Source organism: Mus caroli, chromosome 8 (assembly GCF_900094665.2).
Source record: "Mus caroli chromosome 8, CAROLI_EIJ_v1.1, whole genome shotgun sequence".
In the NCBI taxonomy this organism is placed as follows: Eukaryota; Metazoa; Chordata; class Mammalia; order Rodentia; family Muridae; genus Mus; species Mus caroli.
In genome coordinates, this window is record NC_034577.1 from 119,904,596 (window position 1) to 119,928,203 (window position 23,608).

The 23,608-nt window shown below is 36.3% G+C and overlaps 1 protein-coding gene across 1 annotated transcript in view; it reads right to left on the reverse strand.

Annotated features, from left to right (window-relative positions):
- Positions 1 to 23,608, reverse strand: part of LOC110300626 — a 174,786-nt gene that overhangs the window by 71,269 nt on the left and 79,909 nt on the right. Inside the window, exons 21-26 of the mRNA XM_029480433.1 lie at positions 19,032 to 19,139; positions 11,431 to 11,490; positions 8,837 to 8,917; positions 5,591 to 5,650; positions 3,804 to 3,878; positions 2,038 to 2,139 (exon numbers count right to left, since the gene is read on the reverse strand). Coding sequence (XP_029336293.1) covers positions 2,038 to 2,139; positions 3,804 to 3,878; positions 5,591 to 5,650; positions 8,837 to 8,917; positions 11,431 to 11,490; positions 19,032 to 19,139 — 486 coding nt within the window. The remainder of the gene's footprint in view (positions 1 to 2,037; positions 2,140 to 3,803; positions 3,879 to 5,590; positions 5,651 to 8,836; positions 8,918 to 11,430; positions 11,491 to 19,031; positions 19,140 to 23,608) is intronic.

The window sequence follows — 23,608 nt, forward strand, 5'->3', positions numbered from 1 at the left end:
GGGAAGGGAAGGGAAGGGAAGGGAAGGGAAGGGAAGGGAAGGGAAGGGAAGGGAAGGGAAAAGGGAAAGGGAAAGGGAAAGGAAAAGGGAAAGGAAAGGAAAAGGAAAAGAAAAAGAAAAGGAAAAGGAAAAGGAAAAGAAAGAAAAAGACAGAAAAAAAGTTTGACTAGGCAGTTTTGTGCATGCCTTTGATACCAGAACCCAGAAGGCAAAGAAAGGTAAGGTAAGATAGATCTTTGAGTTCAAGGCAAGCCTGGTCTACAAACAGTTCCAGGACAGCCAAGACTACACAGAGAAACCCTGTCTACAAATAAACAGCATCTTTAACACTTAAGGCTAAGGGAGTATCCTAAGGGGTGGAAAGAATGAATGAAAGAGCCAAAGGATTGGGGAAAGAGTGGTATGGAATGCTGTCTTCTGGACACGACATGGCCCTTGTACCAAAAACATGTCTTTTAGTAAATTTCATCTTTGTTTAAGAAAAAAAGAGGAAAAAACAGAAGTGATATGATGCTGGACATTAAACTCAGTATGTCAGATAAGATGCTTCCATGAGACAGCCACTGTGGGACTACCCTGATCCTGAGTCACTCAGCTTCAGAGATTGAGCAAGCCAGTAAGCAGCAGTCATTGTTTCTACTTTGTGTCTCTGCCTTGAGTTTCTGCCCTGACTTCCCTCAATAACAAATTGTGATCTGGAAGTGGAAGTCAAATAAAGCCTTTCCTCTTTCAATGTCCTTTTGGTCATGGTGTTTATTGCAACAACAGAGAAGGAAACAAGAACAGCACTAAAGTACGGGAGTGGAAACAAAACTAGAAAAGACAGCATTAAAATTTCATATAGAGGCACAAAGGCCCCAAGCAACCAAAGGAATCTTAACCAAAATGAACAATGCTGCAAGTCAGAGGGGGAACACTGAAATCCTACCATGTGGAAGGAGATGGAAGGAAGAAGAAGAGGAATTCAAGGCTGATCTTGGCTACAGTATCTGTGATCTACACAGGCTATATGAAAACAAAACAGTTCCCCCCAAATCTCACATGACAGCAACAACAAAAAAACAAACCAAAAGGAATAGATCTGGAGATAAGTACACTAAAGTGGCTTAGAAATATAATTAGAAGCTATAGCAATGAAAACAATTATGGTTTTGTCATTAAAATAGACAAACTAACAGAAAAATACATGCCAGGAAATAACACCACACATCCACAGTTAGAGAATGCTAAGAATATATATGGATACATTTACTGGTGGCAACAGCCTTTAAGATTCAATGCCCTTTAGTGGCTGAATAAAGCATTCTTAGCCATGAAATGGTTGTTACACTGTCAACAGAAAGAACAAATGAAAGCAGTTTCATTTTCAGGCACCAGGGCAGTTCCCCATGACACAGTGAGATGAAAGGATGGACTATCTAGAGACTGCCATACCCGGGGATCTATCCCATAATCAGCCTCCAAACGCTGACACCATTGCATACACTAGCAAGATTTTGCTGAAAGGACTCAGATATAGCTGTCTCTTGTGAGGCTATGCCAGGGCCTAGCAAACACAGAAGTGGATGCTCACAGTCAGCTATTGGATGGATCACAGGGCCCCCACAATGGAGGAGCTAGAGAAAGTACCCAAGGAGTTAAAGGGGTCTGCAATCCTATAGGTGGAACAACAATATGAACTTACCAGTACTCCCCCCCCCCACCCCTGAGCTCATGTTTCTAGCTGCATATGTATCAGAAGATGGCCTAGTCGGCCATCATTGGAAAGAGAGGCCCATCGGTCTTGCAAACTTTATATGCCTCAGTATAGGGGAACGCCAGGGCCAAGAATTGGGAGTGTTGGGGGGAGAGGAGTGGGGGGAGGTATGGGGGGACTTTTGGGATAGCATTGGAAATGTAAATGAAGAAAATCCCTAATTAAAAAAATTAAAAAAAAAAAAAGGGCAGTGCAAAGAGGATGTGCCAAAAGGCACACTTCTGGGCTGTTTTAGGCTACTAGACCTTGTTGTTTGTCTTTGTGTACTCTCGTAACTTTACCGGAGAAGGGTAACATATTGATCACTTTTGTTGGAAATATCTTTGATGGGTGGTGCTTGACACTCATATTTTCTTGAGGTTTGGTTTCCAATAAACTGTCATCTGAAACAAAGTTTGAAACGGACATTGGCATGACACTTCTGAGTATTCACAAACTATATCCCAAATTCTGTATTTTTTCATTTGTAATTTTCTTTCTTATATTTTATCAATTGTTCACTGTCTATTACTTCAATTTCTTCAATTTCATCATTTTCTTTCTTGTCTTTATGTTGTATGCTCTGATAATATCTTTCTTAATTTGAGCCTCTACCCACCCCCATTATGCTCATTTCTGCATTATATATGTATGTAGACACAGTTTGAAGACTAATTTTAGAGAGAGAAAAAAAGCTTTGTGCATAAGCTTCTGACTCTCTCAGCTCAAAAACAACCAATAATTGTTAGGTTTAATTGTCATGGTCCCACTGTCATAAAGTAAGATATGCAGTTATAGAACAGGAAACTTAAACAGAGCCAGGCCTTGTGGTTCAGGCTAGTAATATCAGAAAATTAGGAGGCTGAAGCAGGAGGGCCACAAATTCAAGGCCAGTCTAGGCTTCATAGCAAGTTAATGAATGCCTGGACAACTTAGCAAGACCCTGTGTCAAACACACAAAATGGCAGGGAGAGAGGTAGGAAGAGGAAGATGGAGAGGTTATAAGACTCACACACTTTAAACCTTGGCTTACATATCAAACTGAAGCTGGATGGTAAGAGAAGTAGTAAGGTCACAAAGATAGGCAACTGAAAGAATAAATTACTGTTGACAATTTCAGAAGTCATAGTTTAAGTTGTCAATAATTTGTTAGGTAAGGGGAGAAGCAGAGGAAACTGTAAGTTAATAAAAGTAGAAACCCTGTACATTTATGCTTATTATATATATAATTTTCATGGAACTATCCATGTACAATTATGTATATGAAGATTCTTTGATAAAGATTGATATTGTAAGTTAAATGTAATTTTGTATGTAGTTAGCTTATAAGTCTACCCCATCTGATTTAATCTTTATAGATGACATTTAAATATTCTTTCAAATATTGCTATGATGTAAAATTATTAAATAATAAAATTTAAAGACAAAAACAAAAGAAAAACATTTAATTGGGAGATTTTTTGAAAGAAAGAACTATGTGGGGATTTCTTTTTATTTAAAACTGTGATTTCATGAAATAGCGAAAAGGGAAAGGATATAGGAAATTTGGTAATTAATAGAAAACAAAACAAAACAAAACAAAACAAAAAGCTGTGGTAAAAAATTTTAGAAAAATACTTGCATAAAGCATCCTTATATAGACTCTATCACTGCACGTGATAATATCTGAGAAACTAGAGAATGAGAAGAGAACTAGAGAATGTAGAAAGGACATGCATTTTGCTGTACTCTGAATGTTATGTTTCCCATCTGCACAGTGACAGGGATCACCTTGAGATGGTACTGGTCTTTACGTCAGGAGGGCTGTTAGTATTGTCCTAAGAGACTCCTGAGCTGTGCTAGTTCCTTCCAGCACTCGAGGACATAGCAAGATATATATTTCTGAACCAAGAAGTAGAACTCCCATGAGAAATATGTTTCTGTGGTATACAGACTATTCAGCTTAAAATAATACATCTTTGTATATCTTCTGACTTTTAAAATATTTGATTGGAGTAAATAAAAGCTTCATAGTATACAATTTCTTCTAAGCAACCACTTATCTTACATGGTAATATGTTTTCTTTACCTTGATTGTCTCTGGATGACTTTATCAGGCTCTTCGCTGGACTAATGGTATCTTTACTTGCAAATGAACTCAAACCTAAAACAAATGTTAAAAAAGTCATCCAATGACACTATTGTATTATATATACATATTACCCCTCAAGTTCTGGGTGCTGATTTTTATTTGTAATGCTTTTTCTATATATTATATAGAGTGCTCACTTGTCTGTTACTCCAATTTCTATGAAGTATCTCGATGTGTTATCATCTTTGCCTTTGCTCTGTGTATCCTTACAATGGCATCTTTGCTAATCCAAACTGTTTTACTTTGAATATGTCTATTCATTTTAATACTTTGTCATTAGTCTATTTCCAAATGTTTCCTCTTCCTAATTTCCAACTTTTAATCAGGAATGTTTTCTTATATTATACTCTAACCACTGACAAACAAATACATATAAATTGATGGGAAATATGGTCATAACAAAGATGAAATGTGAAATATCCCCACAGGTTCATGTGCTTGAACACTTGATTCCTAGTTGGTATTGTTTGCAAAGGCTGTGGAATCTTTAGGATGTGGAAGCTCATGGGATTAAATGAGTCCCTAAGGGTTGGGCCTTGAGGTTGGCCCAGACCTACTTCTCTGTTCACTCTCTGCTTCTTGAATGCAGATTCAATGTGCTCAGTAGCCTCCCACTCTTGGTGCTATGCCTTTATTATCATGATGTAATGTCTCTCCTTGAACTGTAAACTGAAATAAACCCCATTTTTTCAAGTTGATTGATTTTGTTGGGTGTTTTTGGAAGCAACCAGATAAAGAACTAATAGAACAGACAAGTATTTTAAATTGACTAGACTTAAATGGGAACATTTTATTGCTGTGTCTAAGGTTGCCTCTCAAAAGTTGTAAGGATGTAATTAGTAAGCAACATTAAAAGCAACCGTATCTAAACAAAAATACTGGAAAATTGGGTCCTTAAACCCAGGATTTTCAGGATAAAACAAAAAACAAGCTAGAATACTTACTTTAAATAATTTTAATTTTCAGTTCTAGATTGGGTGAAGAGTCTGTGCTTGATTTATACTTAATAATACATGAGAATACAACATTCACATCCAAAGTTAAAGAAACCATGCCTTGACATTAAACTTCAATTCCAGCACATGGTTATATGCTGGCATGGGAAAATTATATTGTAAACTTCAGACTCTGCAGGGAGTCCCACAGTGGTCCCACTCTGCTGAGGAAGACCCACTTTCTATTCATGTCCTTATGAGGGGCAGGCATGACAAGTCTTTGAAGACACCAATCAGAATTAACTCTGAAAAACTTTTCATAGCTGCAGCCTTCATAGGCTCAAAGACAAGTGTGTCCACCACCATTCAGGACAATGATCAACTGATAGAGACCAGTGGAAGAAATCTTTCATTAATTTAATCTTGTAAAAGGATCTAGCAGTGAAGGGTCTCTGTGTTGAAGTCCTCAGCATACTCACCAGCAAGAGGCCCTGATTCCTCAAGCTCAACACAATGCTTTAATATAAGCTAGATATGGAAAGTGAGTAGAATAACATCAGGATTTCCCCCCAGACACTACAAGATTGATGTGGTACTGAGTTTGAATGGGTTATTTTCTAATTGGCTGTTTTACTATTCATATTATTTATCTTATTCCTACTTCTAATACACCCTAGGATTTCTTTATAAGAGAGAATCCACAAAAGTGTTGCTTATGCAATGACACAGTTACTGTTACTATAGAATGGTAAGTCATAAATATATGACTTGAAAAATTATTATTCTTACCATGTTGATCTTTCAGTTTTCCAATTAGTTTCATGCCTTTAGCGATGGAAATAGTCACATCTAAAGACACAAAGAACATTTTAGAATACTGTGTAAAGGAAAAATTAATGTACAAGTTTTGTTTTTTCCTTTGACATTCCCAACTCTGTTGATACATGTTTCATGGACATTATAGTGATGATTAATTTTTAATGTCTAACTAAGATGGATTTAGAATCACCTAGGAGACATGCCTCTGAATACATCTGTGAGCATGTTTCCAGAGAGGATTAATGGAGAGAAAAAAAGGTGGACAGTACCAGCCCATATATGAAAACAAGACTCCTCTGAGTAATACCTCTCAACATTTCTGCACTATTGTTTAACAAAATACAACTTCATATTACAGATACTGTTCTAACATCATAATTATTTGTTAAGTCATGCTATGCCTATTAAAAATTGAAAGAAGACAGGAGAAGGTATATATTTACAATATTTGTTATATTAACCATTTTGGTTAAATTGCCTGGGTTCTTTGCTTTTGTTTCTGTGAATCTGAGTTAGCAATTGGTATCATTTTCTTATATGAATACACCATCACTCTCACCCATCTCCTTCATGCTGAATTAGGAAATGTGCTCTACTTCTTTTTTAAGCTTTTTATTAGCATATGTTACTTGTGCAAAATAATGACATGTTTCACTATGATTATTATTGTTTTATACTGCATCAAATTATTAACATAAAAGAAATGCAGTATGAACATACACACTGGCTTATAGCATTATTTTTAGTTATTGTGGTGGTTTGTATAAGCTTCGGCTAGGGAGTGGCACTATTTGGAGGTGTGGCCCTGTTGGAGTAGGTATGTCACTGTGGGCGTGAGCTTTAATACTCTAGTCCTAGCTCCCTGGAAGTCAGTATTCTGCTAGCAGCCTTCAGATGAAGATGTAGAACTCTCAGCTCTGCCTGCACCATACCTGTCTGGATGATGCCAGGCTCCCATCTTGATGATAATGGACTGAACCTCTGAACCTGTAATCCAGCCTCAATTAAATGTTGTCCTGATAAAAGTTGCCTTATGTTGTTATGCTGTCTGTTCACAACAGTAAAATCCTAACTAAGACAGTTATGTTCTTTTTATGTGGATGCTAATTACTGTATGAGGGCCCTGAGTCTCACCCAGAAGAACCTTCTCAAAATTTCTTTGAAGCAGGATGCCTACTAATACACTATCTAAAACTTTACTTTGTGAATATTTCATCTTCCATTTAAAAAGATACTTTTGCTCCCTGTGAGATTTCTGGGTGAATTTCTTCTAGTGCTTTGAATGTATATGGTCAGTGTTTTCTGGAATTCATAATTTCAGATAATCTCAGGGTCTTTCCTTTTAATGAAGAGTTACATATTCTATCTCCAAGATTTGTCTTTCAACATTTATAACATGGTGGTTCTAGCTATGGATTCCATAAGTGCTTATCTCATTATGACCCATTAAGTTTGATTATGGAGATTAATAGCCATCAAATATTTTAAAAATCAATTCTTATTTCTTTAACTATCTCCTTGCTCTTTTTCTGTTCCTGTCCATTTTCATATTTTCCCATTGCAACTTAAAAAAACCCCTTTGCTTACATTTTAGAGCCACTATTGAGACAGTTTGATTAGGTTTTCTTCAATGTTATGTATCTTTCAAGTCCTTTTGGAATCATGTCTCTTGATTTGTAACCTCTATATGATAAGACATTGTCATGAACTGCAGTATGTCACATCTGAAGCCCTATCTGCCAATAAGTTTTTTTGGAGCAAAGGTCTCTGAGAAGATCACTAAAGCTCAATGAATCCACAGAGTGAGTCCTTTCTGGTACTGCTGGCTACATTAAAAGAAAAGGGAGGAAAACAGAGGCCTGCTTTATCAGAAACTCTCTACCTATGCACTAGCACTACTCTCCCACTAGTACCCCATTTTATAGGGTTACTGTCTGAGTGGATCAGTTCTAACCCTAGTAACATTAGCTAATGCCCCATTAGTGGTAGACCCCAAGTTCCAGGTATAGGAGGGAATTTGTGGATGGATAGGTGATGCCTTGTAAGATGAGATGATGGCTGTGGCCATCAACTTGACATAATCTAAAATCACCTGGGAGATGTTCTTCTGGGAATGTTTTTGCTGATTATCTTGTCTGAGTTAATTAAAGTAGGAAGACCTGAATACTGTGGGTCAAAGTTGTTCCTGAGTCCAGGAGACCCTGGCTATCTAAGCGTAGAAAAAGCCAGCTAAGTACTAGCATGCATGCATTTATTGTTGCTCTCTTCTTCTGACTAAGAAATCAGTCTAGAGGTTCCTCAGAAAATTGGACATAGTACTACTAGAAGATCCAGCAATTCCTCTCCTGGGCATATACCCAGAAGATGTTCCAACTTGTAATAAGGACACATGCTCCACTATGTTCATAGCAGCCTTATTTATAATAGCCAGAAGCTGGAAAGAACCCAGATGTCCCTCAACAGAGGAATGGATACAGAAAATGTGGTACATTTACACNATGGAGTACTACTCAGCNATTAAAAACAATGAATTCATGAAATTCTTAGGCAAATGGATGCATCTGGAGGATATCATCCTGAGTGAGGTAACCCAATCACAAAAGAACTCACTTGATATGCACTTACTGATAAGTGGATATTAGTCCAGAAACTTAGAATACCCAAGATACAATTTGCAAGCACAAGAAAATCAAGAAGGAAGACCAAAGCATGGATACTTCATTTCTCCTTAGAATGGTGAACAAAATACCCATGGAAGGAGTTATAGAGACAAAGTTTGAAACTGAGATGAAATGATGGACCATCCAGAGACTGTCCCACTCGGGGATCCTTGGTCTTGCAAACTTTATATGCCCCAATTCAGGGGAACTCCAGGGCCATGAAGTGGGTGGGTAGGGGAGCAGGGCTGGGGGAGGGTATAGGGAACTTTCGGGATAGCATTTGAAATGTAAATGAAGAAAATATCTAATTAAAAAAAAAGAAAAAAAAAAGAGAATGTGATGTGATCAGTTGCTTTAAGTTCTTGCTGTGTTGACCTTCGTGCCCTGATGGGTTGTACTTGAACATGTGAAACAAAAGAAGCCCTTTCTCTCTTAAATTGCTTTTGCCGCATCAATAGGAAAAGAAACTAAGATAGTGGGTAAGTTATGGGTACAACATTTAAGTTTAGAGGAGCTAATAAACATTTATATTAGACTTGAAAGTGTGTGCTCTTACCTAGATTACCCTTTGCCTCTGTTCTCACTGCTTCCCTTGATGTGGGTGTTTCAGGCATATTTTTTGCGTCTGTGCCAATCTCTGCAAAATTAAAACAGATTTGTAAAATACTTCGAAAAGACAAGCTATAACCACTTGTTCTACTGTTTACATATATGTATAGTGAAACTTATTTAATATTTCACAACTGCCATTAATTCTAGCTCCAGAGGATCTAACACCCTCTTCTGGCTTGCACAGGTACCTGAACAATTTGTAAACTGTGGCATTATTTTAAATAAAAAATTCAGATTCTTAGTATTTAAAATAAAACAAATACAAACAAATTTCTAGTATATATTAACTACATATAACAATGATGGACTTCATTATGATATTTTTATGCATACACTCAAAGTTTTTTATCATATTCTCTCATTACCCTTTCTATATTCCACCATGTTCTTTCTTTTCCCCAAATGTCTTCTCTGCTTTATTTTCATGATTTCCCCACCCCAGATTTCATATATGAGAGAAAACACACAGTCCCTGGTCTTAAGAATCATAGAAGTCTCCTAGTGGGGGACTATTTTAGCTCCTGTTTTATTATGTAACTGCATCAAGTGATAACAATGAAACAAGAGGAAGTGCCCTATCAGAGAAATTAGGATTGTTGTATACTGTAATCATCAAGAGGGATATTAGTTACCAATGAAATAATTATCAGTTATATTCTCCTTGTTATCACAAATGCAAGCTAGTATTTATGCATTAGGAAGTGAAAAGTGACTTTCCTAACTAGCCAGAAACAGATATTGATTTTTGTTTTGACACAAAGTAACATATCCCAGGATGATCTAAACAAATTAGCTAACTCAGACTGGCTTTGAACTTCTTGTCTTCATTAAGTGCCACCACTACAAGCTAAGAAAATGATTGCAACACATTTAAAAATATTCCCATTATGAAAAAGCATTTGTATGGATCATTTTTAAAATAGGAAAGCTCCAAATGTAAAATTATATAGCTTATTTTCATTTATTCATAAATACTAAAATTCAAACTTAAGACAAGAAGGACTTCATGAAAAGTTTTTCTTATGTAACAATAACTTGTAAGTTCTGTTGTCATTAGCTATCTATATTTAATTAAACTCCATAGGATATAAGTAAAACATAAGTAGGTCTTAAAAAGTGTTCTTGACATGGTAACACTTGGCTTATGTTATTATACCTCTTCGAAAGACATCAGTCAACTGCCCTGTATCAGTCTCTACAAAATGATGATCAAAACAACATATAAATATATTCATGTGCTTAGCACTATGCTAGTTAGCATTTTTCAACAGAACAGAACAGAACAGAACAGAAATCGGAGTACAGCTGAAAGGACTATTTTTGATCACAGATAATCCACTGTGTTGGGAGTTACACATTTAGTGATTTACCACCACAACAAAGTGATAGGGATGTAATGCACAGGGCCATGCCTTATGAGTTCTTAACTGGTGCTTTTTCCAGGCAACAGAAGCTTATGTGCAACTTTCCATGATCATGGATAGTTTTGACAATAATATGATCTTTAAGCATATGTTAAAACCCATTGAATGCTGTAGGGAATGTATTTTGTGAGGTGGAAATATAACTTTTTTTTTCCAGTGTCAGATTACTGACCATAGTCATCATAACTCATACATACAGCCCTTATTCTTTAATTCATCTAAATATAAGGTTGTTGATGGAAATTAATAGTAGGCAGTACCAAGGAACAAATGCCTCATATATCATCTTAGTAGAGAGATTCAGTACCTCAGTGAGAGAAAAAGAGACCAATTGAAACAAGTATTGGAATTAAGGCTGTGTCTTTTGCATTTAATTTTTAGTGATTTGTACTTTTTCTTATATTTAGATATGAATATCTAGGTGCAGTCAAACAAACAAACAAACCTAAAATGAATAATCAAAAGAACTTGCACTTCCAATGAGGCAGTTAAAATATCAACTGAGTAGTCTATCATGCCTAAATCTTTTTGTGTAAACATTAGTTGCAGCAGGACACATATGGGAAGTTGAAAATGTTTCCATATCCTGACACAGAGTGTTGACCTTGCTTGGGAGAGCTTAGCTGCACTGTACACATCTTTATTAGTGTGCATTCAGTGTACAGAGTGAAGGGATTCATAGCAGGATTTCTTTGTTCAAGCACACATGTGTACTTAGATTATATTCACTTCCCATGATTCTCTTCTGTTCCCTTCCCCCTGTCCTCTTCCTTTTCCCATAGTATAAAGAAGACTGCTAGGTAGTGAAAGAACTGCTGGGCACCTCATAGATTAAACACACCTTACTGCCTAAGCTGGACATAGAAAGCAATACAAATAACATTAGACACACTTGCTTTAGTAATATATTGTGCTAGCTAAAACTGTGATATATTTAATAGAACATTTCCTAAATGCATGAATTCTAAATAAAATGCTAACTTTCAATTTTCAATAAATACCTAGACAGTGTTCATGTGGACCTTTGTCCATACCACAGTAATATAAGTATTGTTATTAAATGTGTACATTAATAAAAAATGATGAGAAGTGTTGGACTTAAATTTTTTCTTACCAAGTTCACTTCTTAATACATGTGGTACAATGGTCTCTTCCAAGTTTTCTAGGTCAGTCTCTGTAGAACAACGAATTTCAAAGCAATTATAAGATAGGTGTAAGATATGTGTGTATATTTGATACTAACTTAGTTAGACTTTGTTATTGATGACCTCTAAACTGTAACATCATTGAACATTAGAACAGGCAGATTTGTGAGTAAGCATATACGACTTTATGCATTGAATCACAGGATCTCTGTTCTAAAACCACACATTTAAGTAATGTAATTCTTATACAAACGTGTGCCTCATAGTTCTCTAACTAATATTTGCCATATCTCTTGTAAAAGATGCTACCAGACTTACCAAAAGATTTGTAGATGAAAAGTGGTGACCTAGATTGATGACAACTGAATCCAAATGTAAGTGTTAAAGTTTATAGGCAACTTTAGGAGTCACTTCTCATGCTCCTATACACACAAGAAGAAATGTTCATATATGGCTCTGTTACCGTTTATGGTATTGTTTTACACATTGTATATATAAATAACTCTAAGTTATCTTCTGCCTTTTAACAAAAATGACTTAAAGTATCTGCAATATTTGTGTTCTATATGGACTTTTGATTTTGACATTTCTGGATCTAGGCACTTGTCCCATGTGAGTTACCTTCTCTGTCATCATTTTCTTACTCCTGGGTACCCTACATGTTCACACTTGTCTTTGGGATATGACTGTGTGCAATGAATCATATGCCTTAGAACTCAGAAATGTGTTGCATATTTGTGTTTTATGCAGTTTCTGTTTCAAGCAATTAAGGCATGAAAGGAGATGACACATGCACTTATGTACGCTTTTATAACTAGGAAATCACTCACTCATTCTCTTTTTGTGTATGAGAGTTCAGATAACTGAGCTGCTGGTACGACTTTCTTTTTTGGAATATTTCCAGAAGTTTCTTTGCTAGTTTTTCAAAAAGCCAGTATGTTAGTAATGAGTTCTCTTGCTATTTATTTGAAAATTTTTATTTAAAATTTCATTAGTATCTGTGTGTTTACTATTATTAATTTTTAACTTTTTATTGATTTTTTTGTGAGCTTTGCATCATGCATTCCAATCCCACTCATCTCCACATCTCTTAGCATCCACTCTCCTCCCTTGGAATCTCCCTATGCAAAATAAAAAAAATAAAAATATACAAAACAAAACATAACAATATCTCATTGTGGAAGCTGTAGCGTGTCACAGTATACCCTTTTTTCCACACATATTTTCTTGCAAAGAAGCATATATTTATTATGTTTTTATTCAAATATATGATGTGATTTGAACATTTTCACCTCCATTACCACTTCTCATCTGCTTCTGCTTTCCAATGTCTCATATATTTTAATGTCACACATGTAGACATGCACACTTGAAATTCCAAATCTGAGAGAAAATATGCAGCATGTATATTTCTGAGTTTAGACTATTTTTTAAATATAACTATCCATTGCTGTGAATTTTGTAGAATTTCAGTGTACTTTAGAAGTGTATAAAAGTTGTGTAAATGTACCACTTTTTAAATCTCGAGTTCTGTGAGCATTACTTTAATAAACAGAAATGTACAGCGATCTCTGTAGACTCTGACTTAGACAGATTCCTTCAAGTTTATAACAAGAGTGATATATAGCCTGGTTATATTATGGTTCTAGTTTAGTTTTTGGAGGATCCTCCTCTCCCATCCAGTTTATGTTCATCTTTCTGTTTGTGAGCTCTACCTTACGTTTCTCCTTTTACTGGTTGGCTTATATTTTGGAAGCCTTTTGAGTTGTTCATATATACTAGATACTCATCCCATTGGGTGTTTGGCTCTAGGTTACGTTGGTCTCTCCTATTCCACAGATGCCTCTTCAGTCTGCTGTGTTTCCTTTGTTGTACAGAAGCTTTTCCTTTCATGAGATCCCACCAATCAGCTCTTACTTCCTGAGCTGTTGATGTCCTTTTCAGGAAGCCTATGCCCCTATCTCGAAGACTTTTCCATGCTTTGCTCCAGGAGATTTGTTTAATGTTTATCTTCTTTTGCTCAGAGTCCTGTCTGAGTCTGTGAGAGTGTGTGAATCACTCAGGGGTATTCTCCATCTCACTCATCTCATCCCCTTCAAGGCTGAAGACACAGAGGTAAACAGACCCAGGGAGGGTAAACCATGGAGAGGGCGGTTATTCATGGAGGTGAGGCTGCCCTGGGCAGAAATGACCACCTTGGAGGAGTCAGTTTGAACTCCTCACATAAGAACAGCAGTCATAACATGTTCTGACCATCTGCAGTATCAGAACTGAGGCCACATCTTGACAAATACTGTTTTGTTATGTCTTCCTGCCCCAATTCTTCCTCTACTTAAACCAAAGGCAAACTTGGGATTTGTTTGTTCCCTTCCCCCATGGGTTGATTAGATCTCCTTTCTATTTTTCCCCATTACTACACCCCCCCACCAGCCCTGCACTACTTTAATTACCCTACCTCATATAGTATTTTATATCATTTGAATTTTTAAAAATCAGGGTGATCTGTTTTGACTTTATGACCTACCTAAATTTTAGAGTTAACATATTCACTTCCAGAAAAAAAATGACTATAATCTTAGTTGTAATTTAATTGAATCCATCAATACATTTTAAGGAAATGAATTAAAATACTAAGTCTTCCATTTTATAAACTTGTAATTTATTTCCACTTTTTAAATCTTTTAAGACTACTTTTAATAATGTTTTGTAGTTTTCTGTATAACTGTTATCCATATATAGAGACTAGTGTAATAGGCTACTTTTAGAGTTACTTTTTACTATATTCTATTAAATTTCTTTCTAATCTTAAATAAGATATTTTTAAAAGAGGTTTGGGGATTCAGGAAAATTGCAAGGGAAGAACAGACTTCTCAGATACCCTTCATACAGTTCTCTTTTATTATCATGATGTTTCAGGTGATATTTAATAAAATTCACAAACCAGTTCTGGTGCACTATTAGTCATCAACACCAACGGCTGTGCAGTCCTGTCTATATAAAAATAAAATGGCAGCACCCTTAGAGTTTCTTGTCCTTTTACTGCTCATTTCCCCTTCTCCCAGAATCTCTGGCAACTTATGACAATAAAATAGTCTTTGTGTTGTTACAAGTGTTTACATCTTCAGTGTTTTATGTACGATTCTATAGCCTTGTTCATTCCTCTTTCCTCTTTGACCCTTCCTTCCTTTCCTCTTTATTTCTTTTCTTCCTCTGTCTTCCTTTTTTTTTTTCTTTTGTTGTTGTTGTTTTTGTGTTAGACTGAGATAGGTTTATAAGCTTAGGTTTTTCAGAACCTACTTTATTTAGGGTTCTTAAATGCTTCAACCTCCCTTCTAGCCTACCAACCTGAAGTAGGTGAGAAAGAAAGTTAATGGGAAAGGGGGGTTGTGGGCCTGTTTAGAAGTTCCTTAGGAGTCAGTGGTGGCACACGCCTTTAATCCCAGCACTTGGGAGGCAGAGGCAGGTGGATTTCTGAGTTTGAGGCCAATCTGGTCTACAGAGTGAGTTCCAGGACAGCCAGGGATACACAGAGAAACCCTGTCTTGAAAAATCAAAAACCAAAACAACTCCCCCCCAAAAAAGTTCCTTAGGGTGATTTCACTCTTCATTGTCAGGATACTAGTAGTCCAGTCCAATAGGAAACACCAAACAAAAAATCAGTAATGGTGGTATGGTCCAGCAGAAACAGCAAGGCTCCTCCTAATCAGCAGGAATCAGTGGAAGTGTACAGAATCAGCTGAAATACCACAGTTCTTTGGAGCATTTCTTTCTATGAAGACATACCAGCAAAGACCAGCGAAGACCAGCGAAGTGTTGTTTGGCATAGCAATGCAAGAGCATCCTCCCACTGTCTGAGAGGTTCCAGTTATACTCTTTCTAAACTATCATGCACTCTCTCAAATGTCTATTTTCAGGAAAACATCACATGCCCTACCACAAGAAGACATCCAGAAAAATATCATGTGACAGAACTGAATTTTTGAAGGAACCAGAAATTTCTACTTCATAGGGTCTTACTCTATAGTCCAGACTGGCCTGGAATTCATTATTTTGCCTCCATTGGTCTCTAACTCATGGCAATTCTCCTGCCTCTGCCTCCTGACTACTGAGATTATTAGTGTAAGCCACTGTGTTTGGCTCTGATGTTCTCTTCCATTTTTTAATTTTTAAGATTTTTTTTGTCATTTCCTTAATCCATCATTTATACCTTTTAAAATACCTTTAAGAGTGTACACTAGAGTTCAAAAATATTTCCATAGTTAATGCAAGTCTCCTTTCACATAACACTATTCTATTTTATAACTGGTGCAGGTACATTGTAAGGAAGTTTGCCCATGGACTAGAAAAATGGCTGAGTGATTAAGAGCACTGGCTGCTCTCCCAGAGGTCCTGAGTTCATTTCCCAGCACCCACATGAAAGCACATAGCTATCTGTAATCTGTGATCTGTAACTTGTATTCTCTTCTACCTTCCATGCATGTGGTGCATAGACATATATGCAGGCAAAACACCTATATACATGAAAAAATTCTTATAATCAACTGTTTCCAGTACATTATTGTTATTAATAATTTGAGTAATGTTAGATCAGTTAAGAATAATAAAATGGAAAAAAATAATAAAATGGGACTGGGTGTGGTGGTATGCACCTTTAATCCTAGTATTCAAGGAGGCAGAGGCAGAGAGGCCTGAGGCAGAGAGGCAGAGAGGCAGAGAGGCAGAGAGGCAGAGAGGCAGAGAGGCAGAGAGGCAGAGAGGCAGAGAGGCAGAGAGGCAGAGAGGCAGANCAGAGAGGCAGAGAGGCAGAGAGGCAGAGAGGCAGAGAGGCAGAGAGGCAGAGAGGCAGAGAGGCAGAGAGGCAGAGGCAGACATATTGATGGGAGTTTGAGACCATCCTGGTCTACATAGTGAATTCTTTCTGAACCAGGGTTGTTTGGTAGGACCTAGCCTCAAAAAATATCAAAAGAACATGGACAAAAGAATAAGAAAATTGAAAATATTCACTATTTTAATTCTTGAGACTTTTATACATGTATACAATGAAATATAATCACATATGCCCCCCATTTCTTCCCTTGATGTTCCCCCATGTCTCTAACTTGTCTCCCTCCCAATCTCATGTCTTTTTTTTTTTAACAGTTAATTACATTAGTGTTGCCCATGTGTGCATGGGTCTGGGGTCATACACTGGAGTATAAGAACTCTATGTGTGGCTGATAGCTCCTCAGTAAGGGATGATCTCTGGACATTTTAACATTTGATTCTCTTCTTGTGTGTAGATGTGAGTTTCTGACCAGAACAGTCTCCCTTTGCTCTGCAGAATCTGTTTCCAAGGCTGTTCAACTGATGACAAATTTCCTCATGTTCCTGCTAGTCTCCAAGTCTTCCTTCCCACTTCATTCTGAAGAATAATTTTCCTGGATATGAAATTCTAGGCCAGCTTTATTCCTTAAACACACAGCTTATACTTCACTCTTCTACAGATTGGTTTTTGTTTAAAATTGTTTTTCTCATCCTTTAATGTTCGTATAATGTGTGTGTGTATGTGTGTGTGTGTGTGTGTGTGTGTGTGTGTGTGTGATCAGAAATTAACATTAAGTGTCTTTATCACCCTCCACCTCCTTTCTTGTGATGAAGACTCCTACAGAACCTGGAGCTCATTGCTTTGGCCAGGCTGGCTAATAAGCCATTGAGCCTCTAGGACCTGCTTTTCTACTCCCTTCCCACTCATTGCTGGACATAAGCTTTTAGTTTTATGAGGTCCCAATTGTCAATTGTTTGCATTAATTCCTGAACAAATGGAGTCCTATTCAGAAAGTCCTTTCTTGCATCTGTATCTTGAAGGGCACTGCTTATGTTTTCCTCTAGTAGTTTTACCATCTCAAGCTTCATATTGAGGTCTTTGATACATTTGAAGTTAATTTTTGTGCAAGGTGAGAAGAATCCAATTTATTTCTATATGAAGACTTCCAGTTTTGCAAGTGCTATTTGCTAAAAATGCTGGTTTTCCTCTAATATATATATATATATATATATGTATAATTTGTGGCACCAGATATTAGAATAGTGATGCCTGCTTTTTCACTGATCCCATTTGTCTGAAATACTTCTTCCAATTTCTCACTCTAAAGTGCTATTTATCTTTGAAGGCAAGATGAGTTTCTTTCCCCCTCCCCCAACATGTTTTTATTATTTGATACCTTTTGACAGTGCACCCCATCACATTTACGTCCCATTCCTCCCAGGTCCACCCTCCCACCCTCGAGCTCCCACTTTCCCCAATACCCACAGGTCCAATTTGTGTTGCCCATGTACTTTCTGGAGCATGGTCATATCCCTAGTGGTCATTGAACTTTACACACTGGATTTGCATAATGGTGTCCTGTACATACAATTTCTTCCTTTATTTTAATTCTTCTTTCCTCTGAATTCTTCTTTCAAAACATCTATATATTCACAGTTCCATTTTTGTTTCATTTAGTCTGCTATTAAAATTCTAAATTTTATTTAATTTTTTTTTCATTTATTGAATTCTTCAGCTCCAAGATGTCTGTTAAACTCTATTTTGTGATTATCTGTTTCTGTTGCTTTTCTCAATTAGAACATGAATTATTTTTCCTGTGTTCAATGAATTGTCTATCTGTATGCATTCAAATTTCCTTACTATTTTGAATTATTTTTTATTCAATTACTTTGAGCTTTTTATTCAAATTGCTTTGAAGCCTTTTAAACATGAAATATAAAAATTGGCATTACAAATCAAAATTACAATAGTACTGGAGATCATTATTTCTTTTTATGATTCAATTTCTGCCTGGGAGCTTTTTGTTTTAATTCAGGCTGCATGTAGCACTTATTAAAGGCTATGTCTACTAATAATGCCTTGAATTCTGTAAAACGTTCTCACTCTATTAAAAGTGGTTCATTTCCTAGTTTTCTAATTGAACACTACGTTGGTTGCTATAAGCCTTTGCCTATTTCATAGAACTTCAGTATAGTTGGTTCTGATAGGTTTTTTTTTTTCTGTCTGGGAAAGATAGTTTGAATGTTGCTAGCCTACCACTTTGCTGAAGTTTGCTGCTTGCCTTCAGAATTGTGGTTTGAAGGTTGCAGTTACCTGTACACATCCTAAATTCTTACTTATTTTGACAATCTTCTCTAAATCTACTTAAATTTCCCATTTGAATGACAAGCACATTGTAAGGTCACCATATTGCCTACATTCAATTCTGTATCTTGTTATACATAATTTGATAACCATGTTCTGAAAGAATTAGCCATGTAGCATCCAATTTATGTCACAAAAGCTATCAATGAACAGAAAAACCTACCTATTGTTTCCTGAGCAGGCAAAGGTAAATTCACTATGCATCACATAATTGGTTGCTCGATGGGACAAAAGATACATAATTTTAAAATCCATATTAATATGTGGGTTTATTAGAGCCAGTTTATTATTAATTTGAAAAAGGACAGTTATTGTTTAAAATTTCTACTTTTTTAAACTAAAATTTAAAGGTTTACCTATTGGACTGTGTTCTGTAATGTCCAATCATAAACTTGTGCTTACCAACCACTCTGTCCATGTCCAAGTGTAATATGATGCCACTCATCGTTGGGTTCAGTTTTGTCTGAGGTTCTGATATCCCCTGAACTTCTTTGACTGTTTTTTTCTGAGCTGTAATAATAACAGATTTCCAGATCAGTTCATTGCAAATGAACACGTTAAGGTTAAGTTGTATCACATGATGAGAATAATTAGAGATAGTATATATTACAATCATTTAACTTTATTAACTTCAAATTTAATATTAACTGAAAAAAATGAGCCAATATTTTAAGATTTATCTTTTATTAATGTGTATATATGTATGCTTGTCTGTGTGTGCATCTATAATGTGTGTATGTCATGTGAGTGCAGGTGCTCACAGAGATGGGAAGTGTTCTTTGGAGCCCCTTTAACTGGAGTTAAAGGCTTCTGTAAGTAACAGGACAGGGAACTGAACTTAAGTCCTCTGGAAAATCAAAATGTGATTTTAAGCAGTGAGCCATCTCTCTAGCCCTAATGCATCATTTTCAAGAAGCTTACAAAATACATACTGTATTACAATTATCATATTCACACTTTCAACTATTATTACCTTTTGGTGTGTGTAGCATATATATGTATACACTTTCATGTTAGTGTATGTGTGTGTGTGTGTCAGAGGTCAGAGATTGATGTCAAGGAACTTCCTGTCGCTCTACTTTATTTGTTGAGACAAGATTTGTTCACTAAACCTGAGGTTCACTGACTGAGCTGGAATGGCAGACCCTTGAGATCCAGGGGCCTATCTGTACTCCCACTAGCCCTGGGATACAGACATGAGCTGCCATACCCAAGTAAAATAATTTTAAAAATCTATCTTATCTATCTATCTATCTATCTATCTATCTATCTATCTATCTATCTATCTATCTATCCACCAGTCACATTTGTATCATAAACTCCATAGAAATTCACATAATAAAGCTCTTTCCCTTCTCTTCAATAACATCTCCAGAGTGGAAAAAAAAAAAAAAAGAACAGGAAGAAAAGAAAAACCAAGAGAAAAAAACAGTAGAAAAAGAAAAGAAAAAAAGAAAACATAACCTTCAGTATAAAAGTCATATTTTGAGGACTAGAAAGATGATTTAGTCATTTAAGAGCACTCGATGCTCTTCAGAAGACCCCAGGTTCAATTCTCAGCACCCACCTGATGGCTCATAACTATGTTATCCAGTTCCATAGAATTCAACACTGTATACTGGCCTTCTTGTGTACTTAATATCCATGCAGAAAAACATACTAGTATATATTAAATAAAAATAAATCTTTTTTAAAAAGTATTATTTTGTGATCTGGGGTAATGTAGTACAACCACCCATAACTTGCTTCTTCAGAAGTGCACAGATATACTTCAAACTGTTGTGATGGAAAGACATGTCTAAAATATATGTTGGTGATGATAACTATATTTAGAGCTTGATAAAAGGAAAGGAGATTTAGACAGAAATTGAGCAAATAGGGAGGACTTGACTCTACCACTAAGGGAGCTGTCTAGATCGTCACTGTGACTAGTGTTCTGCTTACATGATCATGCATGTGGCACAGTGATGAATGGAAAATAGTTCATGTGAATAATACCACTGTGGAAGGGCCCATGAGAAACTTGCTCAAGCAAGCATGATCCAATTTAATTTCAATTCAATTCCTGGCTCTATTTGGTCTACTATTGGGGGGACACATTATTCCATGATGGGGAACATATGGAGTTGGAGTGAGTAGTCAGATTGCACTTGGCTGTCAGAAAGCAGAGAAAAATTAAGAAGAGGGAATAGACTATAAAACATTAAGGCCTGCTCACCATGAGTCACCCCTTCAGCAAAGCTTCACTTTTTTCCAAACGGCACTACCAGCCAGAGACTGAGTGTTTAAACACATGTGCCTATGGCGGGGGGGGGGGGAAGGGGGGGAGGGCATTTTACTTTCAAACCACAATAGCCGTAGAGATTGAAAATGGATACAAAGTGACCAGCTGCCCCTGCACTATGGCTTCCTTTCCATATTGTACCTTCAAACTGTGAACCAAAATAATGCCTTCCTTCCTTAAGTTGCTTTTGTCAGGCATGTTGTTACAGCAACAGAAAAAGGTAAGGAGTATAGGAGAAGTCTCAGAAATGCTCTGGGTCATTCCTTGTATTCCTTAGTGGCATTTTTTGGTTTACTTCATCCGATAAAATGGCCAGTATGACACACTTTGGGTTTCCTCTCCTAAACATACATTTACAAACCTGGGCAAGTTGAAAGTTTTCCAAGTATTTAAGTTTTTCATAAAGTAATAGTTTATGAAGTGCCACTACAAATAAGAAAAAGGAAGATCCCTCTAGCCAAATGGAAGTTTTAAAAAACTTTTTTATGTTTGTGTTCATGTGTGTGAATGAATGTGCACATATGTCATGTAGTATTTGGAGGTCAGTGGGTAACCCTGAGTGTTTGTCCTTAACTTCCACTCTGTCTCAGACAGGGTCAGGATTAGGGTTGTATATATTAGGCTAGCTCCCTTGCAAATTTCTGGATATTCCCTATTCCCTCTCTCCAATCTTGTTGTAGTAGTTCTGGAAATACAAACTTCATCTTGCCTTTTATGGGTTCTCAGGTCTTCATGTTTTGCTGCAAGCACTTTACCTACTGAGATATTTCTCCAACCCCAAGTAAAACTTTAAAATGTGTTATATTATTAAGAATATCAAGAGCTCTATGAAGCAAAGGGCAGTGTTAATAGTACTTCAGCATTCACTGGAGCCATCAATCTGAAATCTTGATAAATTATGTTCTAAAAGATTTGTTCTACAGAAAAACACAACTATAAGACTCAAAGTTGACTCACATTTAAAAAAAGATTTAAAATCACTAGACACTTTGTGACTTTTATTTACCCAAGGAGCTAAAGGGATCTGCAACCCTATAGGTGGAACAACAATATGAACTAACCAGTACCCCCCCGGAGCTCGTGTCTCTAGCTGCATATGTATCAGAAGATGGCCTAGTCAGCCATCAGTGCAAAGAGAGGCCCATTGGTCGTGCAAACTTTATATGCCTCAGTATAGGGGAACGCTAGGGCCAAGAAGTGGGAGTGGGTGGGTAGGGGAGTGGGTGGGGGAGGGTATGGGGGACTTTTGGGATAGCACTGGAAATGTAAAAGAAGAAAATACCTAATAAAAAATTTAAAAAAGAGAAAATTCTCATAGTATTATGGGGCACAAATCTTTCAAAAACAAAACAAAAAAAATGATTTTTAAAATATGTCGCACATCTTTTAGTCTCTGTTGATCAAAGTCTTGTGATTCTAGGTCTTCATTTCTAAAGCTTCTATCCATATTTTCATCTATCCCCTCCCCCAAAAAATTTTTGACGAGTTAAACATAGTGTCATTGAGGCTTACTGATTATGGTCTAATTTAAAAATGACTACAATGTCTGAAAGTTAGGCACATTTTTACACATCATTCATGCATGTAAGAAGAAAAATGTTATCTTATTAAATGTCAGCAGTTAGAATTATCTTTTGCTAAGGTTGAACAGATAGAACTGTAAGTTTGTTCCTAGACATTTATTCCTGTAAGATAGTTTTCATTTTTATTCCAACCCAACTGCTTATACTTTGATTTCTATAAGCCACTCTTGTTGATACTGTGAATGTTCAAGAATTTAAATAATAATTTCCTTATATTTACCTATTTCTGGTAAAGTTAGTAGCAAGAGGAAGGAATACATTGAAGTAGAAAGTAGTATAATAGCTATGTTAATTAAATAGCCATATAGTTTGTCAGTAAAGATTATATGTATATACTTGTGTAAGTGTATGTGCATGTAAAGGCATGTGTGTGTGCCCACATGTATGTAGAGCAATGTTCAAATGTTGGGCAGCCTCCTCAATTACTGTTCAACTTATTTTTTATACTGAATTTGGAGTTCACTGATTCAGCTAGACCTGCATAAGAGAACCCAAAGGATCTTCTGGTCTTTAATTTCCCAGTACTAGGATAACAAGAATATAGAACCCAAGTTTCCCTCCCCAAATGCTTCAGCATTCCCAACTGAAAAGTGTGGCGTTTTAATTAATTAATTAATTAATTAATTAATTTATTTATTTTTGGCAGTGTGCTGGAGACATTTAGCTTTCTTCACCTTCTGATTCAGATTCTTCTGCATTTTGAAGAAGAATCATGCCTAAGTTTTATGTGGATTCTGAGGGCTGAATTGGGTTCTGCTTCTGTGTAATGCTCTTTACTGGCTGTTACCCCACAGGCCTCTTACATAGTTTTTTTTTTTTTTTTGTAATGAAAACTTAGATTTAAGATAATATCCATGGGTTAAAGGGATGGCACATTTTCAATATCACTGATACCTTTAAGTAGATTTTAAAAATAAAATTGAAAACATTTTCATTTAGCCATCCCTAGATGGTTAATCACAACCTAGTACATGTTTATGTCCAGCTCTGAGATTTGGTTATTCAATACAAAGAATCAATGAAACCAAGAGCTGGTTCTTTGAGAAATCAACAAGATAGACAAACCCTTAGCCAAACTAACCAAGAGAGAGAGAGAGAGAGAGAGAGAGAGA